We start from the raw sequence: 22,497 nt of genomic DNA, 5'->3' as shown, positions 1-22,497 counted from the left end.
GGTGTGGAAGACAAATTAGATTCAATATGAATATAATCCCTCAACTTTCTAATATCGTCCAGAGAGATTAGCTGTTCACAACGTCTGACTTGTCGTTGAATGAGAAACTTACAAAATGTGCTCATTGCCATGTCTGTCATCATTCATTAAATAAGCCACACCAGTGGGGGCTGGTGGGAAGAGCCACACGTGAGTTGGAATGAATCTGAGAGGAAAAGTAGCATGGTTTTGATGATAGTTTAATGGTGGTTTTGACTCAGAATGAATAACACCATCTAGTAATATTGTATAAGTGGCATGATACTGTGGTCTTTCTGTTCATATCACTGTGACCTGTGTAAATATGGACCACTGTAAGAAAAAAAAAAAAACAAGGTAACTATGACAACGCAAATAAAAATAAAAATGCATAAATTAAAAAAATTAAAAAACAAGATGGTGAAAAAGTCTAATCTAGTCAGTAGTGACATATTCAAGTAAAAATGAAAGGAAAAATCAACTTTCTTTTCTAACACATTGGGTTTTAATAAAGTCGTAAAAGTTCTTCAACATAACATCACGCCGTCTTGATTCACAGCCGAGCTGCAGTCTCTCTAAACACACTGCTTTTGATCATCTTTGATTACAGAATCTGAATGAACATTTTGATGAAACAGTATATGCCAGGTGGTTTTGGTCAACACAGTCGTTTTTTAGGTATAACTGGTCATCTCTGGTACATAAAGACAGTAAAAACTAATCTGATGGGAGATACACAGCTCCACCTCTCTCCAGGTCATAACCTGTCTCTACAGTCACTGAGACTTGACTGATACAATGGACCCATTGAGATAACAGAAGTAGATACAGAACCACTTCCTCCTAGTCTTATACACCACCATGTGACATGCCAGGATTCCAACCTTTATTGAAAGCTTTTTAGATAGGTTTCCTTCCAATTGGCGACAGGTGTTTATGAGAATATTCAAAAACATCAGAAGAAACATGGGCATTTCCCCACCAGAGACGAGTTTCCATCACACTGGATAAAAGTCTGTGTGTGATGGCAGAGCGCACATAAAAAATAACTTTTGTCGTTAAATTCTCACACGCGCTGAATAAAGAATACAAATAAAGTTAAATGGGCTTCCATTGCATTTGGGCTCCCGAGTGGCGCAGCGGTCTGAGACACTGCATCTCAGTGCAAGAGGCGTCACTGGTTCACCTGGTTCGAATCCGGGCTGTATCACATCCGGCCGTGATTGGGAGTCCCATAGGGTGGAGCACAATTGGCACAGAGTCATCTGGGTTTGACCGGCATTGTAAATAAGAATTTGTTCTGGAACTTGCCTAGTTAACATTTTCAACTCTACTGATGACTTTGTCACTACAAATTGCGTTGTATAGCAAATGTGCCCCACTCTGGTTTTGACACGCAGCTCACAGATGTGGGTAGGCCTATAGCCTACATGATGAGATTATTACGGGCAAAATATAAATCTTTTTTTCTTATTTGTCAAACGGCAGGGAAGCATCGATCATCATGTCACCAGAATAAAGCCCTTGATATTGAATGGTAAGGGGCATCATCAGGTCACCAGAATAAAGCCCTTGATATTGAATGGTAAGGAGCATCATCACTTTAGACTTTTACCACCCATCTCATATCCCATCTTGTCTAGCATATATTGTTTTGTCGACATTTGGACAAGTTCACTGACAAATTTGCCGTTTCCATCAGGTCTGTGGTGACTCTCAGAGCCCTCACATAAAGAGTTTGGATGGAAACCTGCTTAGTGTTGGAGTTATTCTCATTTCTGGGTAAAGGTGCAGAACACAAGGCACTAATATACCACATGCAGTGTAACGATAATGTACTATAATGTTGCAGCAACAAGGTGAGTTGTGGACCTATAGTTTATCTGAGAGATACTATCGGAAGACAGTAGAACAAGATCTCCACATTGCTCATCAAGACGACTCATTATCTACTTGGAATGTCAACAGACGTGTAAACAACAACAACAACAACAAAAGTGACACAAATCTCCCTTTGAGGTGCTGTAAAGGCATTGACAAGCCAACCGGTTGCTGTGACTCCTGATACAGTGTTGCTGTTGTATATTCTACTCAACTTCTCAGTGACCTCCAGAAAGAACAACAGTGAGAATATTAGCAACTAAAAAAAGTGTAGCAGCTCTCAAGTGAGTGAGTGAGTGAGTGAGTGAGTGAGTGAGTGAGTGAGTGAGCGAGTGTGTCTCAAGCAGTATAGCTCCGTAACGCTAAACCGTTCTAGTAGCGCCGACAGTGTTCTGTGAAGACACCGTGATACATGTTTATGGTACCTGCCTAGCATAGGATAGCTATTCTACAGGTATTGTGGTTTACTGTGTATTAATCTAGTGTCCCAGTGTTGAGTCACAGGGGAAGTCCCCCTGCTTTTAGGGAGGTTTCTCTGGTCCTTCTTCTGGCTATGGCCTCCTGCTTCTTCCTCTCAATCTCCTCCTCCGTGCATCTCCCCGTCATCTGACTGTTGACAAACACTGAGAAACAAATCAGATGACATGGAAATTAGGACCCTGAATGCAATTGAAAAGCTGATGAAGACAGAATGTGTCTACAGTGGCTGACGGACAAAAAGCACAGACAATTAGTGTATCAATTTTATGCACAAAAAGGTAACACATTTACTCAGCCATTTACCTCCTAACCTCTCAGAGCCCTGACCCAACAGCCATCTATTTACCTCCTAACCTCTCAGAGCCCTGACCCAACAGCCATCTATTTACCTTCTAACCTCTCAGAGCCCTGACCCAACAGCCATCTATTTACCTCCTAACCTCTCAGAGCCCTGACCCAACAGCCATCTATTTACCTCCTAACCTCTCAGAGCCCTGACCTAACAGCCATCTATTTACCTCCTAACATCTCAGAGCCCTGAACCAACAGCCATCTATTTACCTCCTAACCTCTCAGAGCCCTGACTCAACAGAGCCCTGACCCAACAGCCAGGACAACGGAGTGGATCCTATGCAGCGACCCAAAAAAACGACTTCGAAAGAGAGGGAAACGAGGCGGTCTTCTGGTCAGACTCCGGAGACGGGCACAGCGCGCACCACTCCCTAGCATTCTTCTTGCCAATGTCCAGTCTCTTGACAACAAGGTTGATGAAATCCGAGCAAGGGTAGCATTCCAGAGGGACATCAGAGACTGTAACGTCCTTTGCTTCACTGAAACATGGCTCACTGGAGAGACGCTATCCGAAGCGGTGCAGCCAACGGGTTTCTCCACACATCGCGCAGACAGAAACAAACATCTTTCTGGTAAGAAGAGGGGCGGGGGCGTATGCCTCATGGCCAACGTGACATGGTGTGATGAAAGAAACATACAGGAACTCAAATCCTTCTGTTCACCTGATTTAGAATTCCTCACAATCAAATGTAGACCGCATTATCTACCAAGAGAATTCTCTTCGATTATAATCACAGCCGTATATATCCCCCCCCAAGCAGACACATCGATGGCTCTGAACGAACTTTATTTAACTCTCTGCAAACTGGAAACAATTTATCCGGAGGCTGCATTCATTGTAGCTGGGGATTTTAACAAGGCTAATCTGAAAACAAGACTCCCCAAATTTTATCAGCATATCGATTGCGCAACCAGGGGAGGAAAGACCTTGGACCATTGTTACTCTAACTTCCGCGACGCATATAAGGCCCTGCCCCGCCCCCCTTTCGGAAAAGCTGACCACGACTCCATTTTGTTGATCCCTGCCTACAGACAGAAACTAAAACAAGAGGCTCCCACGCTGAGGTCTGTCCAACGCTGGTCCGACCAAGCTGACTCCACACTCCAAGACTGCTTCCATCACGTGGACTGGGAGATGTTTCGTATTGCGTCAGATAACAACATTGACGAATACGCTGATTCGGTGTGCGAGTTCATTAGAACGTGCGTTGAAGATGTCGTTCCCATAGCAACGATTAAAACATTCCCTAACCAGAAACCGTGGATTGATGGCAGCATTCGTGTGAAACTGAAAGCGCGAACCACTGCTTTTAATCAGGGCAAGGTGTCCGAATACAAACAGTGCAGCTATTCCCTCCGCAAGGCTATCAAACAAGCTAAGCGCCAGTACAGAGACAAAGTAGAATCTCAATTCAACGGCTCAGACACAAGAGGCATGTGGCAGGGTCTACAGTCAATCACGGACTACAGGAAGAAATCCAGCCCAGTCACGGACCAGGATGTCTTGCTCCCAGGCAGACTAAATAACTTTTTTGCCCGCTTTGAGGACAATACAGTGCCACTGACACGGCCTGCAACGAAAACATGCGGTCTCTCCTTCACTGCAGCCGAGGTGAGTAAGACATTTAAACGTGTTAACCCTCGCAAGGCTGCAGGCCCAGATGGCATCCCCAGCCGCGCCCTCAGAGCATGCGCAGACCAGCTGGCCGGTGTGTTTACGGACATATTCAATCAATCCCTATACCAGTCTGCTGTTCCCACATGCTTCAAGAGGGCCACCATTGTTCCTGTTCCCAAGAAAGCTAAGGTAACTGAGCTAAATGACTACCGCCCCGTAGCACTCACATCCGTCATCATGAAGTGCTTTGAGAGACTAGTCAAGGACCATATCACCTCCACCCTACCTGACACCCTAGACCCACTCCAATTTGCTTACCGCCCAAACAGGTCCACAGACGATGCAATCTCAACCACACTGCACACTGCCCTAACCCATCTGGACAAGAGGAATACCTATGTGAGAATGCTGTTCATCGACTACAGCTCGGCATTCAACACCATAGTACCCTCCAAGCTCGTCATCAAGCTCGAGACCCTGGGTCTCGACCCCGCCCTGTGCAACTGGGTACTGGACTTCCTGACGGGCCGCCCCCAGGTGGTGAGGGTAGGCAACAACATCTCCTCCCCGCTGATCCTCAACACTGGGGCCCCACAAGGGTGCGTTCTGAGCCCTCTCCTGTACTCCCTGTTCACCCACGACTGCGTGGCCACGCACGCCTCCAACTCAATCATCAAGTTTGCGGACGACACAACAGTGGTAGGCTTGATTACCAACAACGATGAGACGGCCTACAGGGAGGAGGTGAGGGCCCTCGGAGTGTGGTGTCAGGAAAATAACCTCACACTCAACGTCAACAAAACTAAGGAGATGATTGTGGACTTCAGGAAACAGCAGAGGGAACACCCCCCTATCCACATCGATGGAACAGTAGTGGAGAGGGTAGCAAGTTTTAAGTTCCTCGGCATACACATCACAGACAAACTGAATTGGTCCACTCACACAGACAGCATCGTGAAGAAGGCGCAGCAGCGCCTCTTCAACCTCAGGAGGCTGAAGAAATTCGGCTTGTCACCAAAAGCACTCACAAACTTCTACAGATGCACAATCGAGAGCATCCTGGCGGGCTGTATCACCGCCTGGTATGGCAACTGCACCGCCCTCAACCGTAAGGCTCTCCAGAGGGTAGTGAGGTCTGCACAACGCATCACCGGGGGCAAACTACCTGCCCTCCAGGACACCTACACCACCCGATGTCACAGGAAGGCCATAAAGATCATCAAGGACATCAACCACCCGAGCCACTGCCTGTTCACCCCGCTATCATCCAGAAGGTGAGGTCAGTACAGGTGCATCAAAGCTGGGACCGAGAGACTGAAAAACAGCTTCTATCTCAAGGCCATCAGACTGTTAAACAGCCACCACTAACACTGAGTGGCTGCTGCCAACACACTGACACTGACTCAACTCCAGCCACTTTAATAATGGGAATTGATGGGAAATGATGTAAATATATCACTAGCCACTTTAAACAATGCTACCTTATATAAATGTTACTTACCCTACATTATTAATCTCATATGCATACGTATATACTGTACTCTATATCATCGACGGTATCCTTATGTAATACATGTATCACTAGCCACTTTATACTATACTATGCCACTTTGTTTACATACTCATCTCATTTGTACATACTGTACCCGATACCATCTACTGTATCTTGCCTATGCTGCTCTGTACCATCACTCATTCATATATCCTTATGTACATATTCTTTATCCCCTTACACTGTGTACAAGACAGTAGTTTTGGAATTGTTAGTTAGATTACTTGTTATTACTGCATTGTCGGAACTAGAAGCACAAGCATTTCGCTACACTCGCATTAACATCTGCTAACCATGTGTATGTGACAAATAAAATTTGATTTGATTTGATTTGATCTATTTACCTCCTAACATCTCAGAGCCCTGACCCAACAGCCATCTATTTACCTCCTAACCTCTCAGAGCCCTGACCCAACAGAGCCCTGACCCAACAGCCATCTATTTACCTGCTAACCTCTCAGAGCCCTGACCCAACAGCCATCTATTTACCTCCTAACCTCTCAGAGCCCTGACCCAACAGCCATCTATTTACCTGCTAACCTCTCAGAGCCCTGACCCAACAGCCATCTATTTACCTCCTAACCTCTCAGAGCCCTGACCCAACAGCCATCTATTTACCTCCTAACCTCTCAGAGCCCTGACCCAACAGCCATCTATTTACCTGCTAACCTCTCAGAGCCCTGACCCAACAGCCATCTATTTACCTCCTAACCTCTCAGAGCCCTGACCCAACAGCCATCTATTTACCTCCTAACCTCTCAGAGCCCTGACCCAACAGCCATCTATTTACCTCCTAACATCTCAGAGCCCTGACCCAACAGCCATCTATTTACCTGCTAACCTCTCAGAGCCCTGACCCAACAGCCATCTATTTACCTCCTAACCTCTCAGAGCCCTGACCCAACAGCCATCTATTTACCTCCTAACCTCTCAGAGCCTTGACCCAACAGCCATCTATTTACCTCCTAACCTCTCATAGCCCTGACCCAACAGCCATCTATTTACCTCCTAACCTCTCAGAGCCCTGACCCAACAGCCATCTATTTACCTCCTAACCTCTCAGAGCCCTGACCCAACAGCCATCTATTTACCTCCAAACATCTCAGAGCCCTGACCCAACAGCCATCTATTTACCTCTTAGGAGATAAATAGATGGGTGTTGGGTCAGGGCTCTAAGAGTTAGCATAATACTAGAGCTAAACTGTGGTGGATTATTGTTTTGCCTTTTTATGGGGTAAAAAGCTCACCTTTGTTGCCGATGGCGGCCGAGTCCGACAGATGTCTCTTGAACGATGACGCATGATGGGAATTTGAGTTTGGGAGGGTTCTCGCCGACACTGTCCGTGGCATGACCGACTTTGAGTTCTCCGCTTGGAAGGTTCTAACTCCAAGGGATCCTAGGCCAAATGTTCCACAGCCTGGAGCACCCTTCAGCTGGGTAAACTTGCCCAGACCCTCCCCGCTGCCTAGATGGTTCTGGGACGTGACTGTATGATGTCCGACCCAAACATTTCCTGCTTTCGCTGGAATGTTCCATCTCTGAAAGTGCACAGGGGTGCTGCTCCCATCTCCTGGTGCTGAGTTGGAGCGGCCAGACGTGCAGGTGGTTGACTGTTTACTGCTAGGACCACCTACAGCCATATCCATAGTCACAGTCCCCTCTCTCGTTGCAGCCAGAGGGGCGGATGGAGGAGCTTTCGGTTTGCTCTCTTGGAAGCGGATCTCAGTGGCATCCATGGTTACGGAGGCCTCCTTGGACAGGTGCTGACTGTTGGAGATCCTCTCCATGTCGTCACACACCTGATACAGCAGTTCGTCATCGTCACCTTCGTCGTCGTTCCAAAGCAACTCAGAGTCAAACAGGGACTGGAGGTCCTCCTCTGAGAGGTCTTTGAAAGCTGAGTCTGGGGCTGTGGTTCCACGTGAGGTTGGAGTTGTGGCTGTGCTCACCCCATCAGCCTTCCCTTCCGCAGAGTCTCTACTGGGGCCCCTACTCCCCACAGCCGCAGACACGCCGGGCCTGGGTCTCTCAGGCTGGGCCTCTCCAACAGTGAGGAACGGTCTGAGTGCTTCTTTGGTTGTCGGAGCCATATTCACCTGGAAACAAAGGTTGGGCTCCAGCAGGAAAGTGCTTCTGCTGGTGGGCTTGGGTTTAGGACATGGCACAGTGAGGCCACCTCTGTTTGAGGGTTGAAGGTGTGTGCTTGTCCCCTTCCAGACAGAGTGAGAGGGCAGGCTGATAGGATTAGAGGTAGTAGAAGAGGGTGGCAGGGTCTTCTCTGTATCTGTCAGCAGCTGTGTGTGGTCTCTGTCAGTGCTCAGAGTCAGTGAGCTGCTGGGTTTGGGGGACAGCGTTTTCAGCCCCTCGGGATTCTGGGTCATCTCCAACACGATAGGGTCACTGAGAAGGTCATCATCCTCCCAGTCAAAGTCCTCGTCTTTCGCCACAGTCGTCATGGCGTTCCACTGTCCCACTTCCTCTTTACCAGTACGAGCCGATGAACCAGACGTGCTTCCCCCGCCAGGCTTGACCTCCGACTCTTTGACGAGGTCATCGGCAGTGAGACGGCTGACCCCAACTTGAACCTTGACCTCCTGAGAACAGGTGGAGGCGGTCGACCCTTGGCTGAGCCGTCCGGTGACTCGCTGCGTCGGCCCGTCGAACAGAGCGTTAAGCTCCGCCTCTACCTGCTGGGCTGATGACGACATTGTCGTCGGGCCCTTGGGTTCCTCCCCGTAGCGGTTGTTGTTTATGGTATTGTTTGTGTGTTCAGCGCTCCTCTTCTCTCGGTCCTGCTGGTGCATGTTGATGTCAAACTGCCTGGCCAGCTGCATCAAGTCCTCCACTGAGCTTTTCCTGTAGAGAGGAGAGGATGAAGTGAGTGGATGAATGAACAAAAGGAAGGCATAATGAATATATTGAGGAACCTTTGAAGAAGCTAGTATAAGCACTATCAAAATATCTGAACACAAGAATGATCTGATTAAGAGAACTACTGGAAAAGACAAAACTATTGGACGAGAAATAAACCTTACACGTTTAAAATAAAAGGTTTTCAACCTGATTACACAAGTGATTTGTACAAGTTCACTCACCGAGTGGATCTCTTCCTTGCTTTGGGCGGGCGTACCTCTGGGGTACATGGGACAGCACTGTCCCCAATCCACTGGAGCAGAGGACTATCCACAGAGACATGCTGGGCATCCTGGAGCAGAAGACATGGATTACAACAGCTGGTTTGTGTGCTGTGACCGACCTGAAGCTCTGGGGGGGGGGGGGGGGTACATTCTAGCCAGGGCCCAGGCTTTCACCTCCAGTGCTTCAAGAAGAACCAGATTTAGAATGTCTCTTTGCATCCACTGAAACAAACCAACACAGTAGAATGCCGTCTTTTACATTTTAATATAACGAGGCCTTTATATCCACAGTAACACATGATTCAAAAGCACGTTGGTGCTGCAGGGTGCATCTATTCATTTATCTTATGTCACTAGGCCAGTTAGTTAAGAACAAATTCCTGTTTACAATGACGGCCCTATACGCCCATCTATCAATGGACCTCAGTGACACGGTGAACATGTTTTATATACTGACCTTAGGGGCGATCCGATTGACAATGTCTGATATCTCAACAACTCTGGTGTTGCCGGGCCCTTCGCCTGGAGAATGAGGGCAGCAACAGTTAAGCCTTCTGATGGCACATATACATAGTAACCACAATCACTTTGGGCACAAAGGCCACTAGCGGAAACTGTGAGTAGCCTGTGTGTAGGCTCTGTGGAGGAATGAAACACATGACCTGCTATCAACTGGCTTTGAGAAGAAGAACAAAAAGATGGGTGGATTGAGGATGACTCATGATGGTCTGATAGGTGTGAGGAGAATGAGGAAGAGGAGGAATGAAGGACAACGTTATGCTAATGTTAAAAAAACAGCTTCTATCTCAAGGCCATCAGACTGTTAAACAGCTACCACTAACATTGAGTGGCTGCTGCCAACACACTGACTCAACTCCAGCCACTTTAATAATGGGAATTGATGGGAAATGATGTAAAATATATCACTAGCCACTTTAAACAATGCTACCTAATATAATGTTTACATACCCTACATTATTCATCTCATATGTATACGTATATACTGTACTCTATATCATCTACTGCATCCTTATGTAATACATGTATCACTAGCCACTTTAACTATGCCACTTTGTTTACATGCTCATCTCATATGTATATACTGCACTCGATACCATCTACTGTATCTTGCCTATGCCGCTCTGTACCATCACTCATTCATATATTTTTTTTTAAATTTTATTTTACCTTTATTTAACCAGGTAGGCAAGTTGAGAACAAGTTCTCATTTACAATTGCGACCTGGCCAAGATAAAGCAAAGCAGTTCGACAGATACAACAACACAGAGTTACACATGGAGTAAAACAAACATACAGTCAATAATAAAGTATAAACAAGTCTATATACAATGTGAGCAAATGAGGTGAGAAGGGAGGTAAAGGCAAAAAAAGGCCTTGGTGGCAAGGTAAATACAATATAGCAAGTAAAACACTGGAATGGTAGTTTTGCAATGGAAGAATGTGCAAAGTAGAAATAAAAATAATGGGGTGCAAAGGAGCAAAATAAATAAATAAATTAAATACAGTTGGGAAAGAGGTAGTTGATAGGGCTAAATTATATGTGGGCTATGTACAGGTGCAGTAATCTGTGAGCTGCTCTGACAGTTGGTGCTTAAAGCTAGTGAGGGAGGTAAGTGTTTCCAGTTTCAGAGATTTTTGTAGTTCGTTCCAGTCATTGGCAGCAGAGAACTGGAAAGAGAGACGGCCAAAGAAAGAATTGGTTTTGGGGGTGACTAGAGAGATATACCTGCTGGAGCGTGTGCTACAGGTGGGAGATGCTATGGTGACCAGCGAGCTGAGATAAGGGGGGACTTTACCTAGCAGGGTCTTGTAGATGACATGGAGCCAGTGGGTTTGGCGACGAGTATGAAGCGAGGGCCAGCCAACGAGAGCGTACAGGTCGCAATGGTGGGTAGTATATGGGGCTTTGGTGACAAAACGGATTGCACTGTGATAGACTGCATCCAGTTTGTTGAGTAGGGTATTGGAGGCTATTTTGTAAATTACATCGCCAAAGTCGAGGATTGGTAGGATGGTCAGTTTTACAAGGGTATGTTTGGCAGCATGAGTGAAGGATGCTTTATTGCGAAATAGGAAGCCAATTCTAGATTTAACTTTGGATTGGAGATGTTTGATATGGGTCTGGAAGGAGAGTTTACAGTCTAACCAGACACCTAAGTATTTGTAGTTGTCCACGTATTCTAAGTCAGAGCCGTCCAGAGTAGTGATGTTGGACAGGCGGGTAGGTGCAGGTAGTGATCGGTTGAAGAGCATGCATTTAGTTTTACTTGTATTTAAGAGCAGTTGGAGGCCACGGAAGGAGAGTTGTATGGCATTGAAGCTTGCCTGGAGGGTTGTTAACACAGTGTCCAAAGAAGGGCCGGAAGTATACAGAATGGTGTCGTCTGCGTAGAGGTGGATCAGAGACTCACCAGCAGCAAGAGCGACCTCATTGATGTATACAGAGAAGAGAGTCGGTCCAAGAATTGAACCCTGTGGCACCCCCATATATCTTTATGTACATATTCTTTATCCCCTTACACTTGTGTGTATAAGGTAGTAGTTTTGGAATTGTTAGTTAGATTACTTGTTGGTTATTACTGCATTGTCGGAACTAGAAGCACAAGCATTTCGCTACACTCGCATTAACATCTGCTAACCATGTGTATGTGACAAATAAAATTTGATTTGATTTAAAGCTAAATCAGCCTTTTGCTCATCAAGTGACTTAACAACATACCACTTCTAGCAGGAGTAGGTGATGCCGGGTCCCATATGATGTCTTGTAAAATATCTCCATCCCCGGGGGAATCAGCAGTGTTGTTTAAGCCCGTGTATCTGCCCCTCGCTCGTCGTTTGGGGGTCTCCAGATCTGGTGGGAACGAGACAAACTGTAAGGTCACTAGACATACTAAATAGGTGAACAACAAAATGGGGTCTACCTGGTCACGCATGAGTACAATAGGGAGAGCATCAGCGCGTGTGTGACTAGGGGCTAATGCATTGTTCAGTTAGGCATGGAGCCATGTCATCGTGGAATGCTCTGCCACCAGAGGTTACTCAGGGAAAAAGTCTGTTTAGCTTTAAAAAATATATTTTTATATATATATATATATATATATATATATATATATATATATATATATATATATATCACAGCACCTCTCCTCTTTCTGAAGATTATATATATATATACTTTTTTTATTTAACAAGGCAAGTCAGTTTAAGAACAAATTATTATTTACAATGACGGCCGACCCCGGCCAAACCCTAATGACGCTGGGCCAATTGTGCGCCGCCTTATGGAACTCTCAATCATGGCTGGTTGTGATACAGCCTGGAATCTAATCTGTAGTGACGCCTCTAGCACTGAAGATGCAGTGCCTTAGACCGCTGTGATACAGCCTGGATTGGAACAAGGGTCTGTAGTGATGCCTCTACCACTGAAGATGCAGTGCCTCAGACCGCTGTGATACAGCCTGGATTGGAACAAGGGTCTGTAGTGATGCCTCTACCACTGAAGATGCAGTGCCTCAGACCGCTGTGATACAGCCTGGATTGGAACAAGGGTCTGTAGTGACGCCTCTACCACTGAAGATGCAGTGCCTCAGACTGCTGCACCACTCGGGAGGCCCAAAATCTCATCTAACTGTATATAAGAATATGAATATGTATACATTAATAGTGTGTAAATAGTTAATATTAATAGTGTGTAAATAGTATTTTTGTTGTCTCTATGTGTCTTTCTAATATATAACTCTTATTATGTTTTATATTTGTATATAATGCCTTTGGCTATAACTGTTTTGTACTTTGTAATTTATTTGTAAGGTACTCAGGAAGAGTAGCTGCGGCATTTACTGTAGTTAATTAAAGGTTCAAATGAAAACGCTAATGGGGATCCTAATAAACAAAACCAACGAGGAATCACATCAGATCTATATATTGCATTTCTATCTGCAACGTTGAAGAACGTTTGGCAACTGAACGTGGCCCTGGCTAGCTACGTCTATGCCCAGCTAATTAACGTTAGAGCTGTTTATCCTGCAACCTACACGGACGTTTGCCAGTTAGCTATTGAGTCTAGATGTTGTTAGCTACCCACCTAGCTGGTTAGCAATACCATTCCCGTGCACTTTTAGCAACCATCTTACCTTTAGAACGAGTATGTGGTGACTTCCTGACAGAAGGTGAAGATTGGGGTGTCAGTTTCTGACTTTTACCCGATTTGTTTGTTCTCAGCCTTTTTTGTGAAAATGTGGAACCATGACTCCAGATTTCACTTAAGTCATTTGAGCCAGTGTTATGATCGTGCTTTCTTGGATTTGGCATATTTCGCCGTCAGTTTTCTTGTTCATCATTTGACTTGACCATTTAAACGCAAATCGAATCGTTTGTCATTATCCGATTGCTTATCTTCGTGGGTAAAAGTGTGCGGTGTTTGTGTTCAGCACGTACGCCGCCATGATGTTGTGAGACGTCACGCCAAAACGCATAAACCTGATTGGTTAATAGCGCCTTACCCGCTCCCTCTGCAAAAGTGAAGTTGCCCCCAGACACTGAACTGAGATCAGTTTTTCGATTTCACTCACTTTTTGTAACCTAAGAGTCATGGCAACTAGGATGTTTACTAGTTGTATTTACAAGTGATGCTGAAATATGTTAGAACACGGACCTGCTTTGTTTATCAGGACGTTTTGGAAGTTTATTTGTAATAGTCCATATGTATTAAATACAGTAAATCAAAGTTTATTTGTCACGTGCGCTGAATACAACAGGTGTAGTAGACCTTACAGTGAAATGCTGAATACAACAGGTGTAGTAGACCTTACAGTGAAATGCTGAATACAACAGGTGTAGTAGACCTCACAGTGAAATGCTGAATACAACAGGTGTAGTAGACCTGACAGTGAAATGCTGAATACAACAGGTGTAGTAGACCTCACAGTGAAATGCTGAATACAACAGGTGTAGTAGACCTTACAGTGAAATGCTGAATACAACAGGTGTAGTAGACCTTACAGTGAAATGCTGAATACAACAGGTGTAGTAGACCTGACAGTGAAATGCTGAATACAACAGGTGTAGTAGACCTCACAGTGAAATGCTGAATACAACAGGTGTAGTAGACCTTACCGTGAAATGCTGAATACAACAGGTGTAGGTAGACCTTACAGTGAAATGCTGAATACAACAGGTGTAGTAGACCTTACAGTGAAATGCTGAATACAACAGGTGTAGGTAGACCTTACAGTGAAATGCTGAATACAACAGGTGTAGGTAGACCTTACAGTGAAATGCTGAATACAACAGGTGTAGGTAGACCTTACAGTGAAACGCTGAATACAACAGGTGTAGGTAGACCTTACAGTGAAATGCTGAATACAACAGGTGTAGGTAGACCTTACAGTGAAACGCTGAATACAACAGGTGTAGGTAGACCTTACAGTGAAATGCTGAATACAACAGGTGTAGTAGACCTTACAGTGAAATGCTGAATACAACAGGTGTAGGTTGACCTTACCGTGAAATGCTGAATACAACAGGTGTAGGTAGACCTTACAGTGAAATGCTGAATACAACAGGTGTAGGTAGACCTTACAGTGAAATGCTGAATACAACAGGTGTAGGTAGACCTTACAGTGAAATGCTGAATACAACAGGTGTAGGTTGACCTTACCGTGAAATGCTGAATACAACAGGTGTAGGTAGACCTTACAGTGAAATGCTGAATACAACAGGTGTAGGTAGACCTTACAGTGAAATGCTGAATACAACAGGTGTAGTAGACCTTACAGTGAAATGCTGAATACAACAGGTGTAGTAGACCTTACAGTGAAATGCTGAATACAACAGGTGTAGTAGACCTTACAGTGAAATGCTGAATACAACAGGTGTAGTAGACCTTACAGTGAAATGCTGAATACAACAGGTGTAGGTAGACCTTACAGTGAAATGCTGAATACAACAGGTGTAGGTAGACCTTACAGTGAAATGCTGAATACAACAGGTGTAGTAGACCTTACAGTGAAATGCTGAATACAACAGGTGTAGTAGACCTTACAGTGAAATGCTGAATACAACAGGTGTAGTAGACCTTACAGTGAAATGCTGAATACAAGAGGTGTAGTAGACCTTACAGTGAAATGCTGAATACAACAGGTGTAGTAGACCTTACAGTGAAATGCTGAATACAAGAGGTGTAGTAGACCTTACAGTGAAATGCTGAATACAACAGGTGTAGTAGACCTTACAGTGAAATGCTGAATACAACAGGTGTGGTAGACCTGACAGTGAAATGCTGAATACAACAGGTGTAGTAGACCTTACAGTGAAATGCTGAATACAACAGGTGTAGTAGACCTTACAGTGAAATGCTGAATACAACAGATGTGGTAGACCTGACAGTGAAATGCTGAATACAACAGGTGTAGTAGACCTTACAGTGAAATGCTGAATACAACAGGTGTAGTAGACCTTACAGTGAAATGCTTACTTACAGGCTCTTACCAACAGTGCAAAAAATGTGTTAGGTGAACAATAGGTAAGTAAAGAAATAAAACAACAGTAAAAAGACAGTGAAAGATAACAGTAGTGAGGCTATATACAGTAGAGAGGCTACATACATACAGTAGAGAGGCTATACACAGTAGTACACACTACTGCCCTAAATGTTTACATTCAGAATCACAGAGGACATCCTATCAAAAAATGATTTTTCTTTCTTTATATTTCTATATAATTGGTTGTTACAGTGAAATGCTGAATACAACATACCTTACAGTGAAATGCTGAATACAACAGACCTTACAGTGAAATGCTGAATACAACAGACCTTACAGTGAAATGCTGAATACAACAGACCTTACAGTGAAATGCTGAATACAACAGACCTTACAGTGAAATGCTGAATACAACAGACCTTACAGTGAAATGCTGAATACAACAGACCTTACAGTGAAATGCTGAATACAACAGACCTTACAGTGAAATGCTGAATACAACAGACCTTACAGTGAAATGCTGAATACAACAGACCTTACAGTGAAATGCTGAATACAACAGACCTTACAGTGAAATGCTGAATACAACAGACCTTACAGTGAAATGCTGAATACAACAGACCTTACAGTGAAATGCTGAATACAACAGACCTTACAGTGAAATGCTGAATACAACAGACCTCACAGTGAAATGCTGAATACAACAGACCTTACAGTGAAATGATGAATACAACAGACCTTACAGTGAAATGCTGAATACAACAGACCTTACAGTGAAATGCTGAATACAACAGACCTTACAGTGAAATGCTGAATACAACAGACCTTACAGTGAAATGCTGAATACAACAGACCTTACAGTGAAATGCTGAATACAACAGACCTTACAGTGAAATGATGAATACAACAGACCTTACAGTGAAATGATGAATACAACAGGTGTAGGTAGACCTTACAGTGAAATGCTGAATACAACAGGTGTAGTAGACCTTACAGTGAAATGCTGAATACAACAGACCTTACAGTGAAATGCTGAATACAACAGACCTTACAGTGAAATGCTGAATACAACAGACCTTACAGTGAAATGCTGAATACAACAGACCTTACAGTGAAATGCTGAATACAACAGACCTTACAGTGAAATGCTGAATACAACAGACCTTACAGTGAAATGCTGAATACAACAGACCTTACAGTGAAATGATGAATACAACAGACCTTACAGTGAAATGATGAATACAACAGGTGTAGGTAGACCTTACAGTGAAATGCTGAATACAACAGGTGTAGTAGACCTTACAGTGAAATGCTGAATACAACAGACCTTACAGTGAAATGATGAATACAACAGACCTTACAGTGAAATGATGAATACAACAGACCTTACAGTGAAATGATGAATACAACAGACCTTACAGTGAAATGCTGAATACAACAGACCTTACAGTGAAATGCTGAATACAACAGACCTTACAGTGAAATGATGAATACAACAGACCTTACAGTGAAATGCTGAATACAACAGACCTTACAGTGAAATGCTGAATACAACAGACCTTACAGTGAAATGCTGAATACAACAGACCTTACAGTGAAATGATGAATACAACAGACCTTACAGTGAAATGCTGAATACAACAGACCTTACAGTGAAATGCTGAATACAACAGACCTTACAGTGAAATGATGAATACAACAGACCTTACAGTGAAATGCTGAATACAACAGACCTTACAGTGAAATGCTGAATACAACAGACCTTACAGTGAAATGCTGAATACAACAGACCTTACAGTGAAATGATGAATACAACAGACCTTACAGTGAAATGCTGAATACAACAGACCTTACAGTGAAATGCTGAATACAACAGACCTTACAGTGAAATGATGAATACAACAGACCTTACAGTGAAATGATGAATACAACAGACCTTACAGTGAAATGCTGAATACAACAGACCTTACAGTGAAATGATGAATACAACAGACCTTACAGTGAAATGCTGAATACAACAGACCTTACAGTGAAATGATGAATACAACAGACCTTACAGTGAAATGATGAATACAACAGACCTTACAGTGAAATGCTTACTTACAGGCTCTAACCAATGGTGCAAAAAAATTTATTAGCTGAAGAATAGGTTATTAAAGAAATAAAAACAACAGTAAAAACAATAGCGAGGCTACATACAGACACCAGTTAGTCAGGCTGATTGAGGTAGTATGTACATGTAGATATGGTTAAAGTAACTGTGCATATATGATGAACAGAGAGTAGCAGCAGCGTAAAAGAGGGGTTGGCGGGTGGCAGGACACAATGCAGATAGCCCGGTTAGCCAATGTGCGGGAGCACTGGTTGGTCGGGCCAATTGAGGTAGTATGTACATATGTACATGAATATATAGTTAAAGTGACTGTGCATATATGATAAACAGAGAGTAGCAGCAGTGTAAAAAGAGGGGTTGGGGGGGAGGAACACAATGCAAATAGTCTGTGTAGCCATTTGATTACCTGTTCAGGAGTCTTATGGCTTGGGGGGTAAAACTGTTGAGAAGCCTTCTTGTCCTAGACTTGGCGCTCCGGTACCGCTTGCCATGCGGTTGTAGAGAGAACAGTCTATGGCATTCCTCTGATATCGCCTGGTGTATAAGTCCTGGATGGCAGGCAGCTTAGCCCCAGTGATGTACTGGGCCGCACGCACTACCCTCTGTAGTGACTTGCGGTCGGAGGCCAAGCAATTGCCGTACCAGGCAGTGATGCAACCTGCTCTCGATGTTGCAGCTGTAGAAGCTTTTGAGGATCTCAGGACTCATGCCAAATCTTTTCAGTCTCCTGAGGGGGAATAGGTTTTGTCGTGCCCTCTTCACGACTGTCTTGGTGTGTTTGGACCGTTCTAGTTTGTTGGTGATGTGGACACCAAGGAACTTGAAGGTCTCAACCTGCTCCACTACAGCCCCGTCGATGAGAATGGGGGCGTACTCGGTCCTACTTTTCCTGTAGTCCACAATCATCTCCGTAGTGTCGGTTACGTTGAGGGATAGGTTGTTATTCTAGCACCACCCTGTCAGGTCTCTGACCTCCTCCCTATAGGCTGTCTCGTCGTTGTTGTGTCATCTGCAAACTTAATGATGATGTTGGAGTCGTACCGGGCCATGCAGTCGTGGGTGAACAGGGAGTACAGGAGGGGGCTGAGCACGCACCCCTGGGGGGATCCAGTGTTGAGGATCAGCGTGGCAGATGTGTTGCTACCTACCCTCACCACCTGGGGGCGGCCTGTCAGGAAGTCCAGGATCCTGTTGCAGAGGGAGGTGTTTAGTCCCAGGATCCTTAGCTTAGTGATGAGCTTTGAGGGCACTATGGTGTTGAACGCTGAGCTGTACTCAATGAATAGCATTCTCACATAGGTGTTCCTTTTGTCCAGGTGGAAAAGGGCAGTGTGGAGTGCAGTAGGGATTGCATCATCTGTGGATCTGTTAGGGCGGTATGCAAATTGGAGTGGTTCTAGGGTTTCTGGTGGTGTTGATGTGAGCCATTACCAGCCTTTCAAAGCACTTCATGGCTACGGACGTGAGTGCTACGGGTCTGTAGTCATTTAGGCAGGTTGCCTTTGTGTTCTTGGGCACAGGTACTACGGTGGTCTGCTTGAAACATATTGGTATTACAGACTCAATCAGGGACATGTTGAAAAGGTCAGTGAAGACACCTGCCAGTTGGTCAACACATGCCCGGAGCACACGTCCTGGTAATCCGTCTGGCCCCGCAGCCTTGTGTATGTTGACCTGTTTAAAGGTCTTACTCACTTCGGCTACGGAGAGCGTGATCACACAGTCGTCCGGAACAGTTGATGCTCTCATGCATGCCTCAGTGTTGCTTACCTCGAAGCGATCATAGAAGTGATTTAGCTCGTTTGGTAGGCTCGTGTCACTGGGCAGCTCGCGGCTGTGCTTCCCTTTATAATCTGTAATAGTTTGCAAGCCCTGCCACATAAGACGAGCGTCAGAGCCGGTGTAGTAGGATTCAATCTTAGCCCTGTATTGACGCTTTGCCTGTTCACCATCTCACCAGAGCTCTCAAAATAATAACAGCATTTTAAAACAGATGGAAAGTTCAGGAAGATACATAAAATATCCAACAACAGAACAAGACTGTGTCATATGCAATCAGCCATAGAGTGAAACTTTACACTACCTGGCTCTTTAAAGTGATAACTCAACCAAATGCCTCATTTACTTTTTTGGCACTTAAGCTGACTGTCCCGCATGTCATCAGCTTTGGGAAGTGATTCTCCACTCATCTGTACCCAACCCCTCCGATACACTTGAAGCCCTGGGCCCATATCCACAAAACTCCTTAATCATTAGGATCTAAAAGGCGATACTGATCCTAGATCAGCTCTCCTACTCTGAGAGGCTTTGTGGATACGGGCCCAGGGCTGTTTGCTCTGAATCTCTATGCAAACATGGTGGTAATGTGTCACTTCCCTCATCACACTGATGTGGAGACATGACCCTTTCCTGGTGGGGTCCAACACTGACTGTTAAGGTCACACACTCTTTAGACCGATTGTGTATGTGTGTGTGTGTGTGTGTGTGTGTGTGTGTGTGCGTGCGTGCGTGCGTGTGTGTGTGTGGTGTGTGTGTGTGTGTGTGTGTGTGTGTGTGTGTGTGTGTGTGTGGTGTATCAGAGGGGTTGGTAGAGATGAAGACCATTCTCCATCTCTGGATAGTAAAGTATTCTTCTAGATCCAGGTTAGATAAGTCTGGAGTGTATGTAAAAGCTGATAGGAAAAATCTATATGGATAAATATTATATTAGTCAAAACTTGACCTAAATTAACCTAAAATCAATTTTTTCGAGGGGTATTTTCTTTCCAGTTTTATTATCAAGACAGATCTAAGGTTGATATATACTGCATTAGATCATTCAGTATAGTAGCCTAACCTGTGTGTTCAGCAGATATAGTTGGGTTATAGTTGGGTTAGATTTGGGGTCAGATATAGTTGGGTTAGGTTTGGGGTCGATATAGTTGGGTTATGTTGGGGCGGCAGGGTAGCCTAGTGGTTAGAGCATTGGACTAGTAAGCGAAAGGTTTCATGTTCAAATCCCCGAGCTGACAAGGTACTGTCGTTCTGCCCACTGTCATTGAAAATAAGGCCGTCATTGAAAATAAGAATTTGTTCTTAACTGACTTGCCTGGTTAAATAAAGGTACAAAATAATTGGTTTAGTCAGATATAGTTGGGTTAGGGTCAGATAGAGTTGGGTTAGGGTCAGATTTAGTTGGGTTAGGTTTAGGGTCAGATATAGTTGGGTTAGGACCAGATATAATTGGGTTAGGGTCAGATATAGTTGGGGTTCGATATAGTTGGTTTAGGGTTATATATTGTTAAAGTTAGTGTCAGATAGAGTTGGGTTAGGGTTAGGGTTCGATATAGTTGGTTTAGGGTCATATATAGTTAGAGTCAGGGTCAGATATATTTGGGTTGGGGTTAGATATAGTTGGGTTAGGGTTTGGGTCAGATATAGTTGAGTTGGGGTTAGCATCAGATATAGTTGTGTTAGGGTCAGACATAGTTGGGTTAGGGTCAGATGTAGTTTTGTTCGGGTCAGAAATATTTGGGTTAGGGTCAGATATAGTTGGGTTAGAGTCAGGTATAGTTGGCTTAGGTCTAGGGTCAGATATGGTTGGGTTAGGGTCAGATATAGTTGGGTTAGGGTTAGATGTTGTTGGGTTATGGTTAGGGTCAGATTTTTTTTATATTTTTTTTATCTTTATTTAACCAGGCAAGTCAGTTAAGAACAAATTCTTATTTTCAATGACGGCCTGGGAACAGTGAACTGCCTGTTCAGGGGCAGAACGACAGATTTGTACCTTGTCAGCTCGGGGGTTTGAACTCGCAACCTTCCGGTTGCGGTTAGGGTCAGATATAGTTGGGTTAGGGTCAGATATAGTTGGGTTAGGGTCAGATATAGTTGGGTTAGGGTCAGATATAGTTGGGTTAGGGTCAGATATAGTTGGGTTAGGGTCAGATATAGTTGGGTTAGGGTCAGATATAGTTGGGTTAGGGTCAGATATAGTTGGGTTGGGGTCAGATATAGTTGGGTTGGGGTCAGATATAGTTGGGTTAGGGTCAGATGTAGTTGGGTTGGGGTCAGATATAGTTGGGTTAGGGTCAGATGTAGTTGGGTTGGGGTCAGATATAGTTGGGTTAGGGTCAGATATAGTTGGGTTAGGGTCAGATATAGTTGGGTTAGGGTCAGATATAGTTGGGTTAGGGTCAGATATAGTTAGGTTAGGGTCAGATATAGTTGGGTTAGGGTCAGATATAGTTGGGTTAGGGTCAGATATAGTTGGGTTAGGGTCAGATATAGTTGGGTTAGGGTCAGATGTAATTGTGTTAGGGTCAGATATAGTTGGGTTAGGGTCAGATATAGTTGGGTTAGGGTCAGATATAGTTGGGTTAGGGTCAGATATAGTTAGGTTAGGGTCAGATATAGTTGGGTTAGGGTCAGATATAGTTGGGTTAGGGTCAGATATAGTTGGGTTAGTGTTTGATGTAGTTGGTTTAGGGTTATATATTTAAAGGTAGGGTCAGATGTAATTGGGTTAGGGTCAGATATAGTTGGGTTAGTGTTTGATGTAGTTGGTTTAGGGTTATATATTTAAAGGTAGGGTCAGATATAGTTGGGTTAGGGTCAGATATAGTTGGGTTAGGGTCAGATATAGTTGGGTTAGGGTCAGATATAGTTGGGTTAGGGTCAGATATAGTTGTGTTAGGGTCAGATATAGTTGAACATTTGGTTAATCCCAATGAGCTTTGAAATATTTTATGCTGCCCTCATTTAGTGAGACACACACACACACACGCACACACACACACACACACACACACACACACACACACACACACACACACACACACACACACACACACACACACACACACAC

General features: G+C 44.3%; 1 protein-coding gene across 1 annotated transcript; it reads right to left on the bottom strand.

The window, feature by feature from the left end:
* Positions 1-223: 223 nt before the first annotated feature.
* Positions 224-13,534, bottom strand: LOC110508021 (uncharacterized). The gene is made up of 6 exons (XM_090228762.1): positions 13,193-13,534; positions 11,779-11,910; positions 9,496-9,560; positions 8,997-9,106; positions 7,148-8,757; positions 224-2,522 (listed from the first exon to the last, which is right to left on the bottom strand). Exons 1-6 carry the CDS (start codon positions 13,368-13,370, stop codon positions 2,398-2,400), a joined length of 2,220 nt encoding a protein of 739 aa, XP_090084888.1. The 5' UTR covers positions 13,371-13,534; the 3' UTR covers positions 224-2,397.
* Between the last annotated feature and the right edge of the window lie 8,963 nt (positions 13,535-22,497).

This window comes from Oncorhynchus mykiss, unplaced genomic scaffold (assembly GCF_057628025.1).
Source record: "Oncorhynchus mykiss isolate SJ-2025 unplaced genomic scaffold, ASM5762802v1 scaffold101, whole genome shotgun sequence".
Taxonomy (NCBI): Eukaryota; Metazoa; Chordata; class Actinopteri; order Salmoniformes; family Salmonidae; genus Oncorhynchus; species Oncorhynchus mykiss.
Note: the sequence above shows the minus strand (reverse complement) of the source record. Positions and strands in the feature narration are given on the sequence as shown.